At 37.6% G+C, this 26,811-nt stretch overlaps 1 protein-coding gene across 2 annotated transcripts in view; it reads left to right on the top strand.

The window, feature by feature from the left end:
- The window catches only part of LOC148848777 (mitogen-activated protein kinase homolog MMK2), a 35,247-nt gene extending 13,556 nt beyond the window's left edge, over positions 1 to 21,691 (top strand). For both annotated transcript variants that reach the window (XM_088949382.1, XM_088949383.1), the window contains exons 3-6: positions 3,984 to 4,121; positions 19,860 to 20,192; positions 20,796 to 20,979; positions 21,057 to 21,691. In XM_088949382.1, coding sequence (XP_088805508.1) covers positions 3,984 to 4,121; positions 19,860 to 20,192; positions 20,796 to 20,979; positions 21,057 to 21,229 — 828 coding nt within the window. In that variant the 3' untranslated portion in view covers positions 21,230 to 21,691. The remainder of the gene's footprint in view (positions 1 to 3,983; positions 4,122 to 19,859; positions 20,193 to 20,795; positions 20,980 to 21,056) is intronic.
- Positions 21,692 to 26,811: the final 5,120 nt, after the last annotated feature.

The following is a 26,811-nucleotide window of genomic DNA, read 5'->3' as shown; positions in this document are numbered from 1 at the left end:
GATTGGGTTCGGTGATATACAGATGGGTGTTGGGGTGTATTAGGTCTTGCCACTACTCTATTTTGGTGAACGGAACGGTGGTAGACTTCTTCCCAGCATTGAGGGGAATAAGACAAGGAGACCCTCTTTCTCCTTTCTTGTTTACTTTTATTGCGGAAGTACTAGGGAGTCTAATCTCTAAGGCAGGTTCTAGAGGGATAATTAAGGGTTGGAGAGTTGGCAGGGAGAATATATCACTAACACACTTGCAGTTTGCAATGATACGATTTTGTTTTTTTTTTTTTTGGGGGGGGGACATGAATTGGATTAGAAATGTGAAATTTACAGTACAACTATTTGAGCAAATGTCCAATCTGAAAGTTAATTTTGATAAAAGTTGTGTTGTAAGTGTGATTATGGGGGAAAGTGAGATCCTTGAGTGTGCAAATATTTTGGGTTGTGGAGTATCAAATTGGCCTTTGATTTACCTCGGTCTTCCTCTAGGAGATAATCCTCAAAAAGGAAGTTTTTGGATTCATGTAGTGGAGAGGTTTGAAAAGAGACTTGCTTCTTGGAAGAAAAACTACCTATCTCTTGGGGGAAGAATTACCTTAATTAGGTCTACCCTAGCTAATCTGCCCATCTATTATCTCTTAGTCTTTAAGGTACCTGCAGGGGTTGCTAGTAAGTTGGAAAGATTAATGAGGGACTTCTTGTGGAAACCGGGGGAGGAAAAAAAGGATCATAGGGTTAGATGGGAGATGTTGTGTAGGAATAAATAGGATGGAGGGCTAGGCATTGGGAATATTAGGAAGAGGAATTTGGCTTTGTTAGGGAAATGGCTGTGGAGGTTTTCTATGGAGAGGGAGAAACTGTGGATGAAGATAATTTGTAGTATTCAAGGGCTTGCAGAGAATGGTTGGGACTCTGGGATTTTGGCTATTAGCTACAAGAGCATCACCTTGGAAATCCATCCAAGATGTTTTGCCTCTCTTCTCTCCTTGGATCAGGTATGATTTACACTTGGGTAATCTCATAAAGTTCTAGGAACATGTTTGGGTTGGGGAGACCCCTTTGAAAGAACAATTTCCGGCTCTATTTGCAATCTCCACCCTAAAAAATGAACATATTTCCATTTTCCTCGTTTCCTCAAACTCAAATTCCGGTTTGCTTGGAACTTGGGTTTGAGAAGAGCACTCAGGGACACAGAACTGGTTAATGTTTCATCTCTTCTGTTCATTCTTGAGGGGATCTTCTTGGAACCCACAAAGACAAATAGTAGGATTTGGTCTTTGTCTTCGTCTGGATCCTTCACTTGTGCGTCTTTCTTTAAAGTCTTGATACAACCTGAAATTTCTTTTGGTCTGTCATTCCCTGTCAAGGAAGTGTGGTGTAAACCTATACCTCCAAGGGTTGGGAGCTTTTGTTGGGAAGTTTTCCTTGAAAGAATCAACACAGGTGACTTACTTCAAAGAAAAAGACCCAATAGCTGTTTATCTCCACACTGGTGTGTTTTATGCAAAGCTGCTGGTGAGTTTGGGTACCACTTACTAATGTGTTTTGGCAAAAAATATTTGGGATTGTTTTGCTTCTTTATTTGGGTGCAGGTGGACACCTCCAAATAGTCTACAAAGCTTGTTTTCCTCTTCACCTATTGAATGCTCAACAAAAACATCAAGAATTATGTGGAGATGCATGAGAGCTGCTGTTTGTTGGACACTATGGGAGGAAAGAAATGGAAGAATCTTCTTGGAAAAGGAGAGAGGTTTTGAAACTTTGGTAGAGTTGACTCACATAAGAGTAATACACTGGCTGAAGACAATGAAGGAGTTTACAGATTTTTCAACAAATGATATGCTAAGAAGGTGGAAAGAAGTTGCTAGCTCAATTACAAGGAAGAAGACTTTGAATCTCATGTGGAACCCTCCACCTCATGGTTTTATCAAACTAAATTTTGATGGCAGTAGCATGGGGAATCCAGGGCCTTCGGATATTGGGGGGGTCCTAAGGGATGAGAAAGGTAATGTAATAGCTATGTTCTCATGTCCAATTGGAGTGGGAGACTCCTTGAGGGCTGAGGTGTTAGCAGTGTTGGAAGGGGTACAAAGGGCCAAAGAAATTCAAGTCAAGAAACTGCTTATAGAAGGAGATTATGCGATTGTTGTGGATTGGCTGAAAGAGGACACTCCCAAGATGTGGAGCTACAGCAATGAGAAAAGAAAATTCAAGTGGCTGATTAAGGATATGGAAGTCCTATGTACTTGGGTTAGAAGAAATGCTAACTCCTTTGCTGATGGATTGGCTAGGCAAGGAGTTATTAGAAATTCTGGGTTTTGGGCTCAATTGTGAGGGTCTGAGTGTTTAAGTCAGTTGTACTTCTTTTCTGGGGAGTTAAGTATCTTTAGCTCCCCTTCCCTGTAACTTTTTTTTTCCTATTTTAATGAATTATGTGGTTATTGATCAAAAAAAAAAAGCAACCCGCTCTGATACCATGCCAGTTCCAGTTGAACAAGAGAAGAAACAAGAGAGAAACACAAATTGGTGGGTTGTGTTCTCTCTCTCTCTCTCTATATATATATATTTTCTTTAACAATATACAGTATTCTTGAGAAATAATGTATCTATATTCATGGTTTCTATTTACACCCAGGAGCTCATGATGAAGACATTTAATTGTTTGTCCTTGATGATTGGAGTCTCATACTTGTTCCTAGGAGAAGTTCTCTTGATTTTGCAATCAACAAAATGCTGTTGCAATGTGGAATGAGATTCCTGATAAGTCTTAACCAATTGTTCAGATTATCTATAGAGTTTTTTCTAGTTTTACTTTAAAACTAAGTTGAATTCTAATTGATGTTTTATTTTTCATCTTTCTAACATCAGGTCAATGAAATACAAAGTAGAACCTCAGAATCAATTTGTTTTTTCTAGTTTTTTGTCTTTTGGTTGGCCAGATGTTATCCATATAATTAAAATTCGGGTCTAGAAATAGGAAACTGCTTTGCTAGTTAGGTTGTTTTGTGAGCTTCCTTAGGTGACCCAAGAATCTTCCATGTGGAAAATTAGTTTGGAGCCAAAAAGGGCTGCTCCCTATGTTCCTCTTGCCTCATATTTGTTAAACAAATTTCAGCCTAAAAAGACCTTGCCATGTTTTCAAACTAAGATCTTTTTTATGGGCAAGTTTTATATCAATAAAAAGCTAAAAATATGAATGGCTTCTACTAGTTGGAAAAAATTTTCAAATACAAAGTGGCATATAGTTTAACATGGACTGGAAGATTTAAACATGTGGCAAATCCTGAGGTTTTCCTACTTAGTGAATGGTTTGGATTAGCTGCCTCATCAGTCAATGTGGCAGATTAGGGTAGGTCATGTAGAAACCTCCCTACTTGATCCATTAGGGAAACTTTTCCCAATAAAAGTTTTCTGCAGTTGTCCAACATTGTTACAGAAGTGAAATGGAAAGTTTTACATGCTATACTGCAACATACTTGTTTATTTCTTATACTATCAATAATGTAATTATCAGTGAGTGATAAAAGAATTATGTACATGAATTCCCTTAATGGATATTGATGTCTAATGTTGAATACTCGGTTCCTTAACGTCTTTAGCAGAAAATGTTATAGACCAGTATGCTTTAACAAATTATACCATAAAAAATCTGTGTATATTTCAGTTATCTATAAAAAAAAGTCTTTATATGTTAGAAGATTAATGAAATTTGGCAATATATAAATTTGATGAAATGGCACTTTCAAATACTAGATATGAACGTATGATATAAGCATATTAAATGGGACGCTTGGACCCTTATTTTATCTTATTCTGTTTCCCATATCTTGTCCACTGTGTATCTGGGCATAATATAGTGGTCCCAATCTATGACAATAAATGGAAAGGATTTTTAGATAGTTGGGAGAAATTCTAAGATATTTCTTGCTTGCTATTATAGTATGACAAGGGCTTCGGCATCTGACTGCTCTGTTCTTTATTGGCCACAGATTATTGCCCTCAAAGACATTATACGACCTCCACAGAAGGAGAACTTTAATGATGTTTACATTGTTTATGAATTAATGGACACTGATCTTCATCAGATAATCCGCTCTAACCAACCATTAACAGATGACCATTGTCAGGTTTTGCACTAATCTTTTTTTCTTGAGATGTTCATAGTTTCAACTTTTCCATATCAAGATTGTCATTTATTATTGCAGCCAAAACAAAGAAGTTTGTCATTTAGTAGTTGCAACCCCCAAAGCTTGTGCACACTACTTCCCTAACTTTGTTGGGAAACTTGGAGTTTGAGAAACTTGAATGTTTCAACTCGTTAACCATCTGTACACTCGTTCTACTGCTAATGGTATTCCCCCATTGGTGGCTGTTATCAAGGCCTAATACTATCCATCTAATTCTTATTCAAGAAAGCTTTTAGTTTGGTCTGTGATGGAGTTACATTCATGAAGTTGAGGATTGTTCTTCAATGAAGTTGATGCTTGATATCTTTAATTAGTTAAACAACCAACTTTTGGATGCTTAGTTTGAGCTAGGTCAACACATAAGCTACTATTTCTGTTTAGATCAGCAGCACACAAATGATTTCATTAATAAAAAGAAAGCATGGATACAACAAGAGTTGTGAAGAAAAAAAAGAAAGAATACAACTTTAGAAAGGCTGTCCCAATCCAAGCCGTTGGTAGTTCTCCTCACCCATTTAACTCGGATTGTCATGTCCTTTGGTAGCCATTTAAATCGCCTGAATTCATTCCTCAAATGCCATGTCACCCCCTCCCCCTTCAGCCATTTCAGAACAGTTATTGAGTCACCCTCAATAATCAGTCTATCAATACCCAACTCTTTTGCCTCAACCCCATATACTGCTGCCAATAGTTTTGATCTTGCCACAATCACCTTGTTCAGCAGGTCCCAAGTATAGGGCTGTGATGCTACCTGTGAAGAAACTCACTGATGTACCGTATTAGCATAGTTCCTTTTGTATTGTATCTAACTGATGTATATCTTATTATTTTTTCTTCAGCCCTACAAGGGCTTTTCTGTAATTATATTCTGTTGCCCTACAAGAGCCTCTCTGTAAATACTCTAATTTCATCATCTATATAAAAGCCCCTTGGGGTAGGGTCTAAGCATCCATTCTTCACGCACGGAATTCTGTATTCTGCTTTGGGTTTGTTGACATGGTATCAGCGCAGGCTGTTTGATAATTTCTGCTCTTTCCTTGCTCATTTGTTGGGCATATTAGGGGTTTTGTTCTCTGGGTGTTTTGACTGGTGTTAGGGCTGTGCTTTTCAACCCTAACCATAGTTCTTCTCGGAGGCTTCTGTCTGGAAGGATTTCTGACTGGTTGTGTCGCCCAGATCTGTTCTTTTTTTTTTCTCTTAGAAAATCAATGGGAACTGACAAGTCTTGGAGGAGTTCTGGTCTTCTCTCCTGGGTGGCAGCAGCCTTTTTCCTCCTTCTGTGTACTGATTTCTCCAGTGTGGCAGCAGCTTGGCTCCTTATGGTTCAGTTTTGAACAGCTACAGAATGAGGAATCTCAATAGTTTGGCTTCTTCCTCCCTCAGCAGCAGCAGTCTTGAACTTTTTTTTTCTGGTTTTTTCATGCTTCAAACTGAGGAACTTCAATAGACATAAAAGTCATCTCTTCAAGCTGCTCTGGAAAACTTCACATTTCAGGTTGGTGTATCTCACTATTGTCTTAATCAACTATTATCAGTTTTTGGAACCCTAGTTTTGTGCTGCCCTAGGGTATTTTCTTTTCGATTATCAGTCCTTGGAACTCTAGTTTGCGCTGTTCTCGGTTGCTTATTGGAGGTTTCGGTGCCTCTATAGAGTGACTTATCCTTGCTAAAGTTGCTCTAGTTTGGTGTTGTTTTGGGATCAGACTTCATTGCTATTTGATATTAATGTTTTTTTTTTTTTGAGAAATACAGCTAAGGTGATTCACTGCCTAGTTTATTGCTGATTTAAGTGAACATTGGTGCTGCTATCCTTTTCCTAGGTTGATTTTGCTTATTTAAGATGGCTGAAAAGATAGACATTCTCCCTGTAAAATTTGATGGAATTAACTACAGTATGTGAAAGTTCCATTTCGATTTCTTTTTTGGGGGAAAGGGACTTGAAGGTTACTTGAATGGGACTATATGTAAACTTGATGAGACTGATAGTAAAGCCTATGCACATTGGAAGTTAGACAATAGAAAATTAGTCTCCTGGATTTTGAGCTCCATTGTGCTTCACATTGGTATTCCCATGAGAAGACTGAGGACTGTCTATGAGATGTATTCCTATTTGAAAAAGGTTTATCATCAGTCCAATATGTCACAACAATAGTAGATTGAATATGAAATCTTTGTCTATTGCTAGGGGGACAAAAAGATACAAGAATACTATGCAAGCTTTATTGATCTCTGGGTTGAATATGAATTAGTTCATACTGAGCCTTTTGATCCTGTTGAGTGTGTCAAGTATTTGTAGAAGCATTTTGAAAATAGAAAGGTGAACCAATTCGTTATGAGGCTGAGACCTTAGTATGAAATAATTAGGTCAAATATTTTGAGCAGAGGAATTCTTCCAGATTTAGACTTTGTGATAGTAGAGTTATTGAGGGAAGAAACTAGACTCCTAGCTGTTACAAATATAGATGGGAAACATCTTGATTCATGGACTAATACTATTTTTATTGCACTCGAGAATAATATATCTAGTCGAAAGGATCCTTCTAAAGCCCAATCCTATGAATGTAACTATGTAAGGGATATGGACATATAGTTTCACATTGCAAAATGAATAATGTCTGCACCTATTGCAAACAACATGGGCATATCGTTCTAGATTGCCCTATTTGTCCACCCAAGGGTCCCATGAAGAATTAGCCACGAGCTTATCAGGTGTCTGAGGGACAAGTGTCTGATGCCTCTATTGCCAAGGGAGAATCCTTTGCTTCCATTAATAAGGAAGAGATAGGACAATTGGTATCCTCTGCTATCTCTAATGCCTTTTCTGCTATTGGCCTATCAGGTGAGTTCTTCGATTATTGCTCTTCTCCTTCTCAAGTTTGAATAATTGCTTATGGTGCTACAAATCACATTACTGGGCCTACCCTGAACCCTCTAACAAACTTTCTAAGACCAACCATAAACATATTATCATTGCTAATGGTGAGAAACTGGATATCATTGGGAGTGATGCTGTATATATCAAACTTTCCCCCTCAAACTCCCCGTCCCTTGCCAAGAATTTCCTTGTTCCTACAATTATTGCTAACTTTATTTTAGTTGATCAATTAGTTGTTGAAGGTCACATTCTAACCTTTTTCTCTGATGGTTGTTTGCATTGGAGTTTGAGAAGGGGTGTAGGCTGGGCTGCTTGTTTGCATTGGAGTTTGAGAAATCACAATCTGCATCATCCTCTGCTTATTTGACATTTTCTACATTGGGTCTTATTTCGAGTTAGAGAGACTATGTTTGGGATTTGTGGCATAAACGTTTTGGTCACCCAGACTCTGAACAACTTGAATATTTGTTTGAGTCTAGTTTTATTAAAACTAAAATTCCATCTATGAAATCTTTTGATACGTCTTGTGTTTCTTGTTGTTTGAGTAAGAGTTGTATTTTACCATTCACTCACCAAGTTGAACATGCTACTTCACCTTTTGAAATTATACATAGTGATGTTTGGATTTCATCTGTTGTTTCTCGAATGGGATACAAGTATTTTGTGTTGTTCATTGATGATTGTACTAGGTACATGTTAGATTTAAATAGTTTTTTCTTTATTCATGCTGTTACAATGCTGTCAACTTAGACCGCTGTCAGCATGTTCTTTTCTTTTGTATTAGGGTGTGCCACTAGGGGCCTATTTGCAATTTCTTATATTTGATATAAGTTGTGTGACACATTTAAATAAAAGTGAAGTTGGGCGCCGATAGGTCTATGACTTTTGACTCTCACATCTTTTCTCCTCTCCTCTCTTCTGTCTCCTCTCTTTTTCCTCTTTTCTTGTATGATTACATGGTATTGGAGCGACACTCTGGACAATGGGAGTTGTTTTTTTTTTTTTTCCACTAAGAAGTATTCACTCAACCCAGGCGCCAATTTTCTTGGACTTTTAAGACAAAAATATTTAATCGGACTGATCAGAAATATCTCTTGTCACTTATTTTGGGTTCTTCCTTGGTCGTAGCACCAAGGTAACCCTAATTGGTGGAGGCCAATGTTGTAAAGCTTCCTTGGCTCCATCGACTGATGTTGTGAAGACCTAAACTTCCTTTTTTGACATTCGACTGAGGCTGTGAAGGCCTGGCTCCTTCGACTGATGCTATGAAGACCTAAACTTCCTTTTTTGACCTTCGGCTGATGCTGTGAAGGCTTGGTTATGCTTTTTGCACCTTCATACAAGTGCTGTACAGGGGTGTGTGATCCCCTTTGTCCAGGTATGTGTTAGAATTGGTGTGCGAAGTGTGGGTTTACAGCAATATTCTTCTTCCTGGACTGGTTTTTGGACTGTTTATGTGCTACAGTAGTGTGTACATATTTTTAGAAGTAGTGTGTGGAGTTTTGTGCCTTAATTGTGACTAGTAGAAGTAGTATTGGTGTGGGGACTGGTCTTGTGCAGTTGCAGTTTTTTGTTTTTGCCTTGTAGACCTTCCTTTGAAAATGGCGGATAATGATTCTGCATCATCTGGGTTACATCAACTTGTGGTACAGTAGGTATGGGGACTGAAAGCATGATGTTTCCTATGCTGATCACTCCTTTAAATGGTCTGAACTACCTGGAGTGGGCCAAAGGTGTAAAACCTTATGTAACAACAAGGGAGAAAGCTGGTTACATAAATGGAAGGGTTAAAGAACCCAAGAGTGGGACTATTGAACATGATCAGTGGGACCAAGAAAACAATATGGTGATGTCCTAGCTTCTTGCAGGCATGGAATTTGATGTGAAAAAGAATTTTATATGGACAGGTATTGCAAATGAGATATGGGAGCAGGCCAAAACCACCTATTATGAGTAAAGGCACTTTGCTAAGATCTACCGTTTACAAGCTGAATCCTCAACTTGTAAACAGGGAAACCGCAACTTATCAACCTATTATTCATCTCTTACCTTAGTTTGGAAGGATTTAGACCACTATCAGACTATAGAATGGGAACATGAGGATGATACTAGAGCCTATAAGAAGTTGGTTTCTCAGCAGCGGGTTTTCACCTTCTTGTTGGGACTAAACCCCATATATGAACTCCTTAGAGTTCATATTTTTGGAAGTAAAGAGTTGCCTTCAGTCCAAGGGGTGTATGCCCTTGTTCAGTCTGAGGAAAGTAGGCGGAGTGTAATGGCTACAACTGAGGGGGAGCAATAGGTAGCATTAGCTGCAATGGGTGGAAATAACATGGGAAAGAAAAATGATTGCAGGAAAGCCAATGATAAGGATAAGTTGTTCTACACCCACTGTCATCCTTCAAGACATACGTGTGACACATGTTGGGAGCTCCATGGAAGACCAAAGTGGGCTATAAAGAACCAAGAACATGGGTAAGGTACAGAGTTAGAAGAAGCCTAATACAGCCCACAACATAGCAAATGTGGTAACCCAAGAAACTTAGTCTGTTTGGGTGCCAAATGATACTACTCGAGAACAATTCATTGGTTTTGACCCCAAGGAAGACATTATGAACTCCTTCCATAGTCACTTGGAATCATATGGTAGGGCCTTGCGCTAGATGGACAGATCAGCCACTGGTAACCCTTCTACTTCATTTGCGTATACATCAGGTAATGTAGCTTCTGCCTTCCATGTCTCCATAGCCACCGATTCCCCCTAGATCATTTACTTAGGGGCTTCTAATCACATGACTAGTAAGCCAAACCTATTCAGTTCTTATAACCTTTTGTTAGGAAGAGATAAGGTGAGACTTGCAGATGGATCTTTTTCTTCCATTGTAGGTCAATGATCAATATCCCTTCCCCAAGGATTTAACCTGAATAATGTTTCGCATGTCCCTCAGCTTCCTTTCAACCTTCTTCCTATTAGTAGTATCACAAATTCATTAAATTGCATTGTAACCTTTTTTCTTGATTCATGTATTTTTCAGAACCGAATTTTTGAGAGGACGATTGGTAGAGGAAGCTTAGTGGATGGTCTCTCTCTACACTCTCAACAACAAAGCTGGTTTCTCAGTGCCATTTTCAGAGCCTCATATTCGGTCAAATAAGGGTCAAATTGTTTTGTGGCATAATCGGTTAGGTCATGTGTCTTGAGATAATAATGTCTTTGTTTCCGTTATTATTTGTCTTGTTCAGTGTCAGATTTTCATTGTCAAACATGTTAATTGAGCAAGAAATATAGAACAATATTTTCTTCAAGTAATAAAAGATCAATTTTCCCTTTTCATATTGCGTATTTTGATGTGTGGGGGCCTACTCCATAACTTTGGAGGGCAGGTATAAGTATTTATCACCTTGATTGATGATTTCTCCCGTTATACATGGGTTTTTCCCATGCATAACAGAGACGAAGTCCCTAAGATTGTAAGAGATTTCCAAAGGATGGTGTTTACACAGTTCCATGTGGAAGTTCAAATTTTTCAATTTGATAAAGCGAAAGAATATTTCCATGGGGAGCTAAATGAGTTCTTTGCTTCCCATGGATCGATTCATAGAAGTTCATGTACAAGAACACCACAACAAAACGCTGTTGCAAAAAGAAAGAACATACACCTCCTTGAGGGTTTTCCAAATAACCTAGTTCTTGGGCCTTTTGCCAAGAACCAAGGCTACAAATAACCTAGTTCTTTAAGTTATGATTAGTCCGAGCAGATTTCTGAGGGTTTTCCAACCCAGAAACACCACCAACACAAAGAAAAAGGATAACCGACCTTGATGGAGAGCTTCAGTTGACCATCCACTTATTTCTAGAGTTATTCTCTTGATAGGCAATCAAGTTCTGAGCAGAGAAAGAGAGGCCGAAGTGTTCTCAGACCTAGGTCGAGTCTGTGTTCTCCATTTGTAGTCCAGAGAGAAGAAAAAGAAGTCACGAACAGAAAGGAGCAGCAATCACGAGCAGAGATTTAAAGAGCAACGTCACTTTGATACCATTTTATCTCAGTGGCTTCAGTAGTTCGAACCAGAGGAAGAAGAAGAAGAAGAAGAAGAAGAAGAAGAAGAGGAACAATTGAATCTGATAGCCTAAACCCAATCAGTCGACCCTAATTTGGATTAGCCTCTAATTAGTTGTAGAAAGACTAAATTGCCCCCCACTTAAGTATGGGACAGGAAGTCTATTAAAACTGCCACATAAGCACATAACTTAACAGAAATAAAATGACTAATCTACCCTTATTCGACTAGCTCTAACATAAAGAATACCAACTTTATCACTAGCCAAATCACCTTTCACTATCTCACATCTAAATCTGACACTGTGCTTGGCTAAATCTTACTTTTTTGCATCATAACTGCAATCACCTCACAATCAACACAGTTCAAATTGATTCTTCCATGAAAACAACAATTTTCCTCTTGGTTTGTGCCCACTAGAGGATCTCACCTCATAGATCACCCTTGACAAATGTTGTGATTGCTGAAACCATCATTAGTCAAATTAGAAACATACCCTGACTTGGTCTAATTTTGAAGACTTAACCACAACACCAATAGAATTGAAGCCCTAAGCAAATCAAGTAGGAAAAAGAGAAACTCTCACAAATCCTGCTCTGATACTATGTAAGTGTGCTCTAATATAGTCAGAACAAGAAGGAAAAAAGAAAATAGTAGAAACCACTGTTTGTAAATCAGGATGAATTCCTTGTGATGAGAAAGAAGAAGATGAAGAGTTTCAGCAGTAGAGAAGAAAAGAGGGGAAAGAAAGTGTGGGATGATAACTAGAATTGAAAATTAATTCTGGCCACCAACCCCTCATTATATTTTATACTTAAAGAATGAAAGATTACAAGAACACCCTTAGTAGGGCGGCTACTAAAGTAGCTGAACAACCACAACTTAAAAAACATAAGCTAATGGGCCTTAAGCCCAACAACTTCCTAACTTAACAACTTAAATAAGAACAAAACAACTGGGCCCAATAACTAGAAATCGGCCCAACTCAACACTCCCCCTCAAGTTGGGAGTAAATGTCACACATTCCCAACTTGCACAGATCATGCTCCAGCTTGTTCCTTGCAACACCTTTTGTGAAAACATCAGTAAGCTACAGATCAGAAGCAATGTATGGGAGACAAACTTCCCCAGAAGTCACCCTTTCTCTGATGAAATGTCTATCTACTTCAATGTGCTTAGTCCGGTCATGCTGAATTGGGTTATGGGCAATGTCAATTGCTACCTGGTTATCACAATACATCATAGGTTCTTCTGCCTGTACACCAATTTCTCCCAATAGAGAACGGATCCAGAGAAGTTATGAAACTCCATGTTCCATGGCCCTGTATTCAGCTTTAGCACTTAATCTTGCCACCACTGTCTGTTTCTTACTTTTCCACGAGACAAGGTTAGTGCACACTCCTGAAGTAGATCTCCTGTCATCAAGGCATCCAGTCTAATCTGCATCTGTATAAGCCTCTAGTTTCAATTGCCCGTGATTAGCAAACAATATGCCTCTGCCCGGGTGTCCTTTCAGATAAGCAAGAATCCTGTCAACAGCCTCCCAATGCTGGATTCGTGGAGCATGCATGTATTGACTTACCACACTTACTGCATATGAAATGTCTGGTCTTGTCATACACAAGTATAGGAGCAGACCCACAAGTCTGATGTCTCCCAATGTCCTTTATTGGCTCACATTCTGATGCATTAATTCTATGATTTTGATCAATAGGAGTACTGATTGCCTTTGTTCCAAGCTTCCTTGTTTCTTGAAGAAGATCCAAGACATACTTCATCTGAGAGATAAAAATCCATGTTTTGATCTTCCAACTTCAATGCCAAAGAAGAATCTAAGTTCTCTAAGATCCTTGATTTCAAATTCTGTGTACATTCATCTTCAGACAATCAACCTTACTTAGATCATTCCCTGTGACAACAATATCATCCACATAAACAATTAGAACTGACACCAAGGATCCCCTTCAATGGGAATTGAAACAGTAGAGGGATCAAGAGGAATACCTGAATCTGTGTCAGTTGAATCTGGAGTCTCCAAGGGACCAACAGAAAGTGATGTGAGTTATGCTGCAATGGAATCAACCTCCCTGTGAAGTCTTTGTCTTGAGTAACGCTAAGAAGTGGGACGCAAGGGAGGTGGTAAGGTAGGTGACACAGAAGGATCAAGCACAGGAGTGGACACAGTGACTGGAACTGGGAGAGGGATAGACTGTTCACTTCCCCAAAACACTCCCTCTGAAAAGGATTGTTTGAGAAGTATGTGGACTCAAAAAAGGTGACATCCATAGTAACATACCAACTTCTAGAGACTGGATCATAGCAGCAGTACCCTTTTTGATTTTCTGCATATCCAAGGAAGACACACTTCTTTGTCTTCGGGTCAAGCTTTGAGCAGTGAGGATCAAGGATATATGCAAAGTTGACACACCCAAACACCTTGAGAGGAATATGAAACATCCCCCCCTCAGGAAAAAGGAGATTGAATGGGGTGCTGAATCTAAGTATACAAGAGGGCACCCTATTAATCAAATATACTGTGGTGAGAACTGCATCACCCCAAAACCGAACTAGAACTATAGATGTGATTATCATGCTTCTTGCAATCTCAACAATGTGTTTGTTCTCCCTTTCTACAAAACCATTCTACTGTGGACTATAGGAACAACTGCTCTGATGGACAACACCATATTCTAACAGATATGAGGCAAGGTGTTTTTCAAAATATTCCTTGGCATTGTTTGATCTGAACACCTTTATTCGTGTTCCAAATTGTGTTAACACCATCCGATGAAATTGCCTTACCAAGGATGGTACCTCATCTCGAGATCTCGTCAAGTAAACCCAAGAATATCGAGAGAAATCATCAAAAAATAAGAGAAAATATCGATAACCACCCATAAAAGGAACATGATAAGGTCCCCACACGTCAAAGGGAGAAGAACACTTTTTATTACTATCTTTAAAGGAATGTCTACAATGCTTTCCAAGTTGATAACCGTCACACTCCATACTTGACAAACTAACAGACTCAAATAGCTTTGGAAACAAAAGGCTCAAAGAAGAAAAAGGCAAATGACTCAAACGATTATGCCAAAGCATAATCTGACCCACAGACCCTGACTCACTATCCCTACTGACATGATGACTCTGATGAGGAGGAAGCACATCCAGGAGGTAGATTCCATTCACTTCACGACCACTCCCAATCGTCATCTTTGAGTCAAGATCTTGCAAGATACAATGACTGGGAGAAAAGATTACTAAACAGTTCAGGTTCTTAATCGAACTACTAACAGATAACAAATTGTTGCTCAATCTGGGAACATGAAGAACAGAGGGAAGGGAAATGGAATCACTAATTTTGATGGACCCCTTCCCAGCAATGGGAACATGAGATCCATCAGCTGTGAAGACCTTGTCTCTGCCAGAACAGAGCTGGTAAGAGGAAAAAATTGGAGCTATGGGTCATGTGCTCTGAGCCTCCAGAATCTATAATCCAAGGAGGTCCCTCCTTACCTGAAGTAGAAACATAATTTGTAGTGGCATGTGAACTATCTGTGTGAGCAAAGGAAGTAGAGTGAACTCCACCAGAACCACCTGTACCTTGTTGTCTGCCTATTGGTGAACTAGAATTGGCTGTATCCCACTGGTTCAAAAATTGCCCATACCTCTCAAGTTCGGCCTTTACTGTAGCAGTTGCAACAAAATCCAGAGCAACTGTTGTAGGAGGGGTCAGAATGTCACCAGTGACTACCATGTGAGCATTTCCCTTCTTATTTTTGAGTCTATTTGGCATAAGATGTGGATGAAGCTTCTAGCAAGTATCTCTTGTGTGTTTAGGCTTCTTACAGTAGTCATAAATCAAATCTTTTTTGTATTCCTTCTTGATTCACCCCGGTCTCCACCTTGTTTAGGTCTCACAGTACTAACCATGGCTGATTGATCAAAACCAGAATATTTCATCATCACATTTCTCCTGCTCTCCTCCCCTAACACAAAGGCATATGCTTGGGAGAGGGTAACACTGTCCCTGGAAGGAATGTGCTGTCTTGCAATATTATACTTGGGATTAAGGACAACACGAAATTCAAACACCCTATACTTCTCTAGGTGTTTCTGGTGGGCAGCTACATCCTTGGTAGTTTCCCAAGCAAATGTCTCTAAATGGTTAATCTCCTGCCACAAGGTCTTAAAGGCTGAAAAGTAAACTGCAATAGGTCTATCTCCTTGCCTTGTAGTAATAATCTAATTTCTCAATTGATAAGTCCTAGTAACATTCTCCCTCTGTGAATAGGTTTCTGCAACCTCATCCCATATTTCCTTAGTTGTATTTGCCCATAAAAAGTTTTTAGTTATATGGAGCAACTTGGAATTACACAGCCAAGTCATCACCATATAATTCTCCTATACCCACCGGGAGTTGTTTGTTTCGGGTTTCACTTCTTCACCAGTGATATACTCTAACTTCCCACAAGCACCAATGGCCATCTCTACAGATTGTGACCTTTCTAAGTAATTCGAACCATCCAACTTAACTGTAGTAATGGTCCCAACCCTGAAAAGGTCTCCAGCACCTCCTCTTACTGGTCCCATTTCACTCTCGGGCTTGTTTTCAACTCCGTGACCCGCCATACTTCTCAAAAGGTGCAAAGAAAATTACTGTAGTATGCAAGAAGATCAAATGAAACACTTTTGGAACCAACAACACCTTTCTGGTGCCCTAGATGGTCCTTCCACAAAAGATTCATTTTTTGCGAAATGGGAGAAGAGAGAGAAGAGGCAGCCACTCTCTCCAAAAACCTCCAAATCAGGTAGGACTTGAACCGCCCCCTATAGAAAACTCCAAGGAACCCTAAAAATCTAGGGTGCCACTTCCTAGGTCAAAATTGAAGAGTCCAACAGAAACAGGACTTTCCCCCTTTATCTAGTTTTTTCTGATTTTGATGAGAAACCCTAGACTAGCTATAGGGAAAAACAGATCCACCAAAAAGTCCAAAAATTGGGCTTACTTGAGATCTCTGATCAGCCTCTTCAATCACCATGCAGTCAGCCAATCCAGGGCTGAATGAGAAAACAGCTTGAGGAACCTTCGGCCTTGCTCTGATACCAAGTAGAAATCATTGTTTGTAAATTAGGATGAATTCCTTGTGAAGAGAAAGAAGAAGAGGATGAAGAGTTTCAGTAGTAGAGAAGAAAAGAGGGGAAAGAAAGATTACAAGAATGCCCTTAGTAGGGCGGCTACTAAAGTAGCTGAACAGTCCCAACTTAAAAAACATAAGCTAATGGGCCTTAAGCCCAACAACTTCCTAACTTAACAACTTAAAATAAGAACAAAACAACTGGGCCCAATAACTAGAAATCGGCCCAACTCAACAAAAATAAAAATAATTAAGGAAGAAGGAGAACAAAGAAAGAAAGGACATTGGGAGAGAAATAGTAGTTGACCTGCTTAGGAGAGACTTAGAGCAAATCTTTCATTCTCTCTGAAAGCAGTCTACCCAAATTTATATTATCATAAATTACCATTGGGTACAAAAGTACACATGTTTATGTAACTTTTTGGACAGGAGTATCCTTATTTATTTATTTATTTATTTATTTTGATCAATAACTGTGAATTGTACTAATATAATGAAAAGTTATAGAACAAGGGAGCTAAACAATCTTAGCTGCCGAGAACAACCATTGAACACCAAAAAAATGATTACAATACAACTCAAAATATAGAATTTCTGTTCACCCCTTGTCTAGCTAGACCATCTGCCAATGAGTTGGCACTTCCTTTTACCCATTTGTATCGAATTTCCCTGTCCTTAGTTAGCCATTTAAATTTCCTCTTTTCATTGTTGTAATTCCAAAGTCTAGAGTTCTCCTCGTTTAGCCAATTCACCACCACTTCAGAATCTCCTTCTATGATCAGCTTGTTAATTTGCATATCCTTGATCCTTTGTTCCCCTTTTCATCTCTTATTACTCCCCCTATTCCGGATGGCCCTGGATTACCCATGCTGCTACCATTAAAGTTCAATTTAGTAAAGCCATGAGGTGGAGGGAGCCAACAAGAGTTTGAGGCCTTCTTTATTGGAGCAACTTCTGCTATCTCCTTCCATTTTCTTTGCAACTCATCAATTGATAATTCTGCAAACAAAGCCAAGGTTTTCAGCCAGTGTATCACCCTAATATGGATGACCTCCAATATTACTTCCAAACTTCTCTCCTTATCTGAGAAGATCCGTGAATTTCTCTCCTCCCAAATAGTCCAACAGACTGCTGCCCTCATACACCTTCACATAGTCTTGTTCCCTTTTGTTTTCCAATTTGGCATAGAATTGAATAAGCTTTGCACATTTAAATGGGGGGTCCGCCTGCACCCAAACAGAGAAGTACACCATTCCCAAATGACTTTAGTAAACCGACAAGAAATTAGTAATTGATATCCATCAACTTTACAGAGAACACACCAGTGAGGACAGAAACAACTATTGGGTCTTTTTCTTTGAAGTAAATTTGTTGTATTAACTCTTTCTAGAAAGACTTCCCAACAGAAACTCCCAACCTTAGGAGGTATAGGATGACACCACCCGTCTTTAATAGGGAATGGCAAGCTGGAGGAGGAAGATTGTGTTAGAGCTTTAAAAAAAGAGGTACAAATGAAAGAACTAGAGTGAGTGAGTGTTCAAATTCTACTGTCTGCCTTTGTTGGGTCTAGGAAAACCCCTTCAAGAATGGATAACAAGGATAAAATACAATCAAGCTTTGTGTCCCTGATATCTCTTCTTAGTCCCAAGTTCTAGTCGACCCTAGAAGTAGAATTAGAAGGAACAAGGAATGAGGAAACCAATTCATTTTTAAATGTGGAAAGAGCAAAAAGGCTCGGGAATCGGTCTTTTAAGGGAGAATCTTTAATCCAAACATGTTCTAAAAAATTAAGTAGATTGCCCGAGTGCAAGTCATACCTAATCCATGGAGAGAACAAAGGCAGGATAGCTTGAATAGCTTTTCAGGGAGATGCTCTTGTAGTCCTTGCCAGAATACCAAAATCCCAACCATTGTCTACAACCCCATGAATACTACCCACTATCTTCACCCAAAGTGTGTCCTTCTCCAATGTGAATCTCCATAACCATTTCCCTAGTAGTGCCAAGTTCCTATTCCTTATGTTCCCAATACCCAAACCTCCCTCCCTCTTACTCCTACAAACCATCTCCCACCTTACCCTATGGTCCTTCTTCTCCTCCCCCGGCTCCCAGAGAAAGTCTCTTATTAGTTTCTCTAATCTACTAGGCACCCTAATCGGAATCTTAAAGATTGACAAAAAGTGGACAGGAAGGTTAGCTAATGTAGACCAGATTAGAGTGATTCTCCCTCCAAGAGACAAATAATTTTTCCAAGTTGCTAGTTTCTTTTCAAATCTCTCCACATCCGGAACCCAAAACTCACCTTTCCGAGGGTTAGTTTAAGGGCCAATTTAATATTGCACATTCTAAAATATCTGCACACTCAGATGTTTCCCCCTCCATATTTACCCCAACTATATAGCTCTTCTCAAAATTCACATTAAGGTTTGACATTTGCTCAAAGAGTTGTATAGTGAGCTCCAGGTTTTTGATCTTGTTAAGACTCCCTGCTTCACAAAAGAGTATAGTGTCATCTGCAAATTGCAAATGTGTGAGTGGCACATTCTGCACATTCTCCCTCCCAACTCTCCAACATCTTATTAAGCCCATAGAATATGCTTTGGAAATTATTCTCCCCAGAACTTCGGCAACCGATGTAAATAAAAAAGGGGAAAGGGGGTCTCCTTGTCTAATCCCTCTCAAGGCTAGAAAGAAATCTACCATTGTCCCATTTACCAGTATGGAGTAATGGTAGTTCTTGATGCAACCCAACACCCATTTTCACCAATCATCTCTGAACCCAAAATTGATAATCACCTCCATCAAGAAAGACCAATCCAACAAATCATAAGCCTTTTCCAAGTCCAATTTGCAAACCACCCCTTTTTTCTTGGATCTCTTGAACTCCTCCAAATTCTCATTTGCTATCAGAAACCGATTTGTTATCTGTCTCCCCTTCACAAAAGCTACTCGGTTATCTGTTATGATTGCTGGGAGCACTTTCCTAATTCTAATGACAACACCTTAGTGATGATCTTATAAAGGCTGTTAACTAGGCTAATCGACCTAAAGTCCCTCGGGTGATTTGCATTCCTTTTCTTAGGAACCAAAGCAATGAATGTGGAGTTCAGCCTAGGGTTAATCACTCCTTTAGAATGGAATTCATCAAACACAAGCTATAGATCCTTTATTAATATCTCCCAACAATCCTGATAAAAAGCCATCGTAAAACCATTTGGGCCTGGTGCATTTGATCTATCCATAGAGAACACTGCCTCTTTTATCTCTTCCACTTCAAATTTCCTTTACAACCATTCCCTATCCTCTAGCTGCAATGTTGGCCATTCCAATCCCTCAATCGACACCCTATTGTTTAGGGATCTTCCAAAAATAGACCTAAAATAATCTACAAAGGCCCTTGCGATTTCTCTTTGGTTGGAAATTGTTACCCCTTCAATATCCAGACTTGAGATATAATTCCTTCTCCTTCTTCCACTTCCCATTGCATGTAATCCTTGATATTTTTATGAGTGGGAGTATTCCAACAATTTTTGTTAATGATTAATTTCATCTACTTTCTGTAAGTAAACATCTATATGAGATTGATATGTCAATGCTACTGCTGCAGTACTTCTTGTATCAGTTGTTGCGAGGACTGAAATATGTACACTCAGCAAATGTCTTGCACCGTGATCTCAAGCCAAGCAATTTATTCTTAAATGCTAACTGTGATCTTAAGATTGGAGATTTTGGACTGGCAAGGATAACATCTGAAACAGATTTTATGACTGAGTACGTTGTTACTCGTTGGTATCGGGCACCAGAGTTGCTCCTGAATTGCTCAGAATACACTGCTGCAATTGATATCTGGTCAGTGGGTTGCATACTTGGTGAAATTATGACACGAGAGCCCTTGTTTCCTGGGAAAGATTATGTTCATCAGTTGAGGCTTATCACGGAGGTATTCTTTGGAACATTACTGGCACTAACTGATTTATGTTGGGCAACCTTGCAACTGCTGCTGCTGCTTAATTATCCAAGATAACAACTTGTTTTTTCCCATGATGAAATAACCCCACTTGGATGGAAATTCATTATATCTCTCAGGCATTCAGGTTCTGCTCGTACTTCAAGGAGGTTATTACTAGGTGCATGATCCTTAATTATTCATATAATATCATTCTTAGGCCATATCTACTCCTTATTACCCAAAGGGACACAACTACACCACCTGAATTACTATTGCTGACACAGTATCATTTTAGGAGACTCGTAAGAGGTCAAGAACAAATATTCAAGAGTTCTATCTACTCTTTATTTGTCATGACCAAAGAAGTTGAAAGGTTATCAAATATACCATTTTCTGGAACAATAAAAATAAAAAATGAGAAGAATATTTAAGTATGTTTTCTTTCACCTTTGCCTTCTATGGTCTCTACTGATTCTAAAGATTAAAGGTAAGAAATGATGGAAAAGTCGTGGTTAAAAAGCAGTGTTGGAGGTTGCTTTCTTATTAGGATGATGCTGACTATGCTGTGAATTCTTTTCCTTTTCTCTCAAAAAGTTAATAGGTTCACCTGACGACGCCAGCCTTGGATTTCTTCGAAGTGATAATGCTCGGAGATATGTGAGACAGCTTCCACAATACCCAAGACAACCATTTTCTGCTAGATTCCCCAATATGTCTCCTGGGGCTGTTGATTTGCTAGAGAAAATGCTTGTGTTTGATCCAAACAGGCGCATTACAGGTATAACGAATTAGAGTTAATTTTAGACACAGGATTTCTAAGTCTGGCTCACTGGACTTTTTCTTGTTCCTTTGCAGTTGATGAGGCATTGTGCCACCCATACTTGGCATCACTGCATAATATCAATGATGAGCCTATTTGCCCAAAGCCTTTTGTTTTTGATTTTGAGCAACCATCATTCACTGAAGAGAACATCAAGGAGCTCATCTGGAGGGAATCTGTGAAGTTCAATCCTGACCCAACTTACTAGGGAATATGAGATAGTATTTAGTACCTGTATTATAAAAAGATGTTGAGAGAATCAGCTTCCGAGGTTTCAATGTTACCGTCACATTCCATGGAAGAAAAAGAGATAAAAAACTGCACTAGAGATGCTGAGAGATATAAAATGTTGTTAGAGCTTATTCCACTTTTATTTGTTGACCTGTTAAAGCCTGAACTCCGAAAATACTGTACAAGGAAGCTGAAGCGACTATGCAGGATATTATGGATGCCTCGGAAATATGATAAAACTCCGATTCTGTGTTAATGGACGTCCTTCCATGGAGTTGCAAACCATGTCGATGTGGGGTATTTTTTTTCTGTCGATATAAATTGTGTATTAGAATGTTTGGAGCTATGGAGAAGATATTGTGTAATGTTGCAAGTCTTTTTCACACTTTCTAATTTTGTCACCTTTAAATAAAAATGCTAATTGGAAGAGTTTCTTTAATATGTTGGACAGAGGTTAGTAATTTCTTGATGGTGTTTTGGAACCTAGAATTTTGTACTGTAGTTAAACAGGTTTCTTTCTATCTATGAAAGCAGCATTTTGTTATGTGCTTTAGAACTCACCCTAAAAGTTAGATGCCAGAGAGAGGGAACGTATCACATATATACCTCACAACAGCATCCCATGCTATGAATGCGGGATACCTCACATTAGCACCCCATACTACATTGTATCCGGTGGGGGCTAATGGGGCAAGCCACGGACCCCGAACTGACCTTTACGAAAAGGAAAGAAATGATTGCAAGGTCTTATGTATATAAAGGTTTTAGCATCAATTTCCACGGGGTTTGTATGGAGGGTGTTAATGGTTGTTGCAAACAAAGGGTGGATGTGTGCAAGTACAAGAGTGAATTTGTTAGCAGTTGACCTAATGCCAACTCATCTCGTTTGGCATTAGACAATTTCAACGTTGCCCTGATGGAGTGTTGAGAATATCTCGACCTGATTCGAGCGTATGATTACAATCAGGGTGAGTATGCTATATTTGTTGTCATTCTTGGTGTATTTTCCCCACCAGAAAGCGCCCTGGCCGCCGATTGTGTCATCACCTGCGAGCAGTGAAGCCTTGCACTGTAAATATACCTTAATTACAATATCAGTGAGGTTGCTTCCAAAAAGTATGAGGTTTCTTTGGCCATGAAGCTGCTAATTACATTAGTTTCAGCAATTGGCTGTTTGGGAGCCCTCCTACGTAAGATCTCTCCATTTGCTTTCTCTAATCTCTCGTTGCATTTTGTATCTTCACATTTTCTGGTGTTCAAATAGATTCAATAACATATTACTTGTTCTGTGGTTGGTAGGGCTGTTCACGTTCGATTTGGTTGTCTTTGATTTTGTCAACTGAATCGAAAATGTCAGGTTGAAAACTGAAACTGACCGATAAAGAGAGAAAACCAATTTTAAATTTCATTTTGTTTAACATTGGTTTAATTGGTTTTAGTTAAACCAAATCGAAATTAATGCTTGTAGCCGAAATTAACTTTTGTAGCCTAAAACTGTGCCTATATATGCTCTCTACATTTCTGACAAGCTCTCTCTTTGGTTTTCACTCCTATAAATAGATTTAACTTTTTACTTTTTTTTTTTTTTTGTGTCTTAATTAGATCATAGATGGAGATGATTAGAAAGTAGTGGCTGTCAATTAAAAGTAAAAGAGATGAAAAATATATAAAGATATATGAATTACAAAAAGCAAATATGTGTAGTATGCTCTGGTTGGTTTCACATCGGGTTACAAAAAGCATAACCGCAACCAAACCGGGGCATAAGGTTTTGCCATTTTTAAACCGAGACCGACCGGACCATTTTAGAAACAGACCATCTCGGGTCAAGTCGGCCCAGTTTGGTGGATTTAGAACATCTTCTGAATAGCCCTAGTGGTTGGGTGTTGATTTGACTTTTGATTGCTCAGGTTAGAAGGTACAATGGTGCAACTATTGTAATTTGTGTCAATTTAATTTTCGTCAGAACTTTGTATTGCTAGTCCAAGTTAGCTGGTCTGTCTGGATTATTATAGCCAGATGCTGCATATTATTTATTAGCGGGACCCGTGTGATGCACGGGAAAATCTAAAAGATTTAATAATTTTATCTATTATTAAATAATATTAAATTAATAATTAAAAATTGATATTAATTAAGTAAAAATATTCAAAGTTATTGTTAATATCTAAAATTTTGATATTTGTATTTCCATTTAATGTTCATTTACAAAAAATAACTATTGTTAATTTAATATGAACAAATATTTTTTAATAAATTTAATTTTATTAATAATTTGTAATAATTGTTATTATTTTTATTATTTTTAAATGAAAAATTTGTTAACTTTAAATAAATAAAAATAATTACAAAAGCTAACATTTATATTAATTTCACTAATAATTAACAATTATATAGGAATGACAGCAGGGTGGGTTTAGGGCGGGGCACCCCATCCCTATCCCTACCCTATAGTCAAGACACTCTATCCCATCCTTGTCCCATCCCTAGTGCCAGGTAGGTTCAGAGCAAGGCAAACACTTCTCAATGTCGAGCGAGTTCAAGGGCAAGGCACCCCACTCTTCATCAAGGATGGGGAATCCTTGAATTTTCCCACCCTGTCCCCAGTATGGGGCGGGTTTAAGTAGATATGTAAATCGGGTCATATTGGGCTGGCATTATATGACCTGCATGCGGTCGGCACAAAGTGCAAGCCATGTTGTGCTGTCCCACGGGGCATCCCAGGCCATGCCTCCCTACCCTAGGATAATTTAGGGGGTTGGTTTGGTACAGCCCACAGCCCGTGCCATGCTATGGACTAGGCTGGTCCATAGGCCAAGCCAAGCTGCGGACCAAGTCAATTGTTTATATATACAATTAGACCTATTCATGGGCCGGGTAGTTTGACAACCCGACCTGGCCTGACCTGTTATTTTTTAGGCCTGGACAAAATTTCAATATATATATATATGCTTATTAAATTATTAATAAATATCATTTACTATTAGGAAATATAAATAGTTTATTAATTTATTAAATTAATATAATATTAGTTTATAAAAGCATATAGAAATAAGACATTTTGTGTACAGATCGGGCTTTGGGCTCGGACTCGGGCTTGCACATTTCCTGTTGATAAAGAGGCATGTATTAATTATAAAACTATGATTGTTTACAAATTAAAATTTTTATTTAATTCTATTCTAGTATAAAAATATATATAACATTTCTATATATATTAATATAAATTTTTTATTTAAATATTATATAATAATATTTACCATATATGCATATAAATTCCAAGTTGATCTTATTAGGGGTTGTTTAGCTTAGGCCCTATCCACTAAAGCCATCATTGGACTCCAAAAGTTTCATACCCAATTAGACTTCAAATATGATTACCCTTTATAAAATGTGGGCATGGTGCATATCTTAGCTAGACCTAACTCAAAAGAAAATAGTTGCTTGAGCCTGCAAATTTAAAAATCTAATTGGGTTAGGTTATGTTATAAATGATTTGTTACTTTTTAATATTAATTACTAAGATATTATAATTATTAAATTATTGTATTTATTTAAAATATAGTAATTTCTCAAAAATATCATATTTTCAAAAAATTGCTTATTGGATAAAGCTAATTAAATGTACTTTTTTGGTAATAAATATAACTTTTGGTAATTAAATGTAATTCTATACTATTTATAGCAATTATAATTACTATTAATTATAGTTTAAAAATAATTGTTGTTAATTTTATTACTATTAATAATTAAAATACATTATTTTTTTCATTATTATTCAGTATTTTTTAATAAAATACAATTAATTTAAAATTTTAATTATTTTTAGTATTTTAGTTAATCTTTAGTTTTTCAGAATTTTTGGATTTTTAGTTAATTTTTGGTGTTTTTATATTATTATTATTATTATTATTATTATTATTATTATTATTATTATTATTATTCAAGCATAATAATATTTATCTAGGCCTAGGACATGGTCAGGCTTGCCCATGTTGATTTATAAAACTATGATTTCTTTTATAAATTAAATTGGTTTATTTAATTTTAGTTATTTTAAAAAATATATAAAATTTTATCTATATTAATATAAAACTTGTTATCTAAATATTATATAATAACATTTACCATATGTGCATTTAACTTCCATGTTGAGCTTAGGGCGTGGCTAACTTGGGCTCTATCCGCTAAGGCCGTCATTGGACTTTGAATCCGATAATCCTTGATTTGGATGTTAGAACTTGCATTTGTTTAATAATTGGACTAGATGTAGATTTAACCTCATCCAATTTGATTAAAATCTACGTCCTGTGTATACATATAGATATTATGTGTAATTATGTAAAGTCTATAATTAATAAATTTAATGTTTTATATTTATATGCAATTATTGTACATATATACTTTAAAAATAATAAGTACTTTTTTACTTTCTAATTTTTTGGTCATTTAAAACACAATAAGATTGTTTGTGGATTAAATTTGAAATCCAATATAATAATCAGATGTGCATGCAGATCTAGAGATTTCATAAATGAATGTTGATGTGGATGTAACTGCACCTGATGTGAATTTGATATGCTTACAACCCTACTGCTTGCATTATGTGTGGCCTTGGTTAAGATCTGAGCTAAACCTAGCTTAAAAGAAAATAGTTGTTTGAGCCAAAAAAATGCAAGATTTGGCTAAGTTATAAATGATTTGTTACTTTTCATTATAATTTTAATTATCCTCGTAATAAATTTTATTAATTTCTTAAATTTAAATAGTTGCTAGACAAAAACTTGTTAGAATTTAATATTTTTATTAACTTTAATAATATTTTATTAATTAGTTATTAGGTTACAAATTATAATTTTATAACAATTAACCAACTATATAGAATTTGAATATGAATAAAAATTTGGATAAGAGTAAAATTCTCTCTTTGTTTGGAATACAATAGACTAATAATAGAATATGCCTATAGAAATATGCTAAAATAGGTTAATGAAGGAAATGGTGGGAACTATGTCTTAGAATTCTCTCTCTCTCTCTCTCTCTTATTAATTTTAGGTTGAGCCTAGACCCTATTCATGGGTTGGGTAGCCTAATAGACTGAAGCTCGGGTTTTAAACATCAGGCCTGATTGTTTTTCAAGCCATGCTCAAGCTTTCCTGAGTAAGCCTAGCCCAAGCTCGAGTTGGCCCAACAATATTATATATCTATCTATCTATCTATCTATCTATCTATCTATCTATATATAAAGAAGGAAAAGAGAAAAAATTAAAAAGGAAATAAGTAATTTATTGGAATAATTGATATATATATATATATATATATATATATATATCGGATTCGAATTGGGTTATATCTGAATCCGATTTGATCTGGTCTCACATATGGTGATTTGAATCCAAATCCATTAATGAAATTAGATTTGGCCTGACCTCGTAATCACTCAATGTGGCAAAGGAAACAGCTCGGCACAACAGCACACCCAAGGCGCAAGCTTCGAAAGGAGGAACTAGTAGTCCGAACTCCCTACAAGGAGCCCGAACTCCCCGCAAGGAGCCCGAG

The sequence above is a fragment of the Nelumbo lutea genome, chromosome 6 (genome assembly GCF_056320005.1).
Source record: "Nelumbo lutea isolate HS-2025 chromosome 6, American lotus-T2T, whole genome shotgun sequence".
Lineage (NCBI taxonomy): Eukaryota > Viridiplantae > Streptophyta > Magnoliopsida > Proteales > Nelumbonaceae > Nelumbo > Nelumbo lutea.
This window is presented reverse-complemented; position numbering and strand designations above follow the sequence as displayed.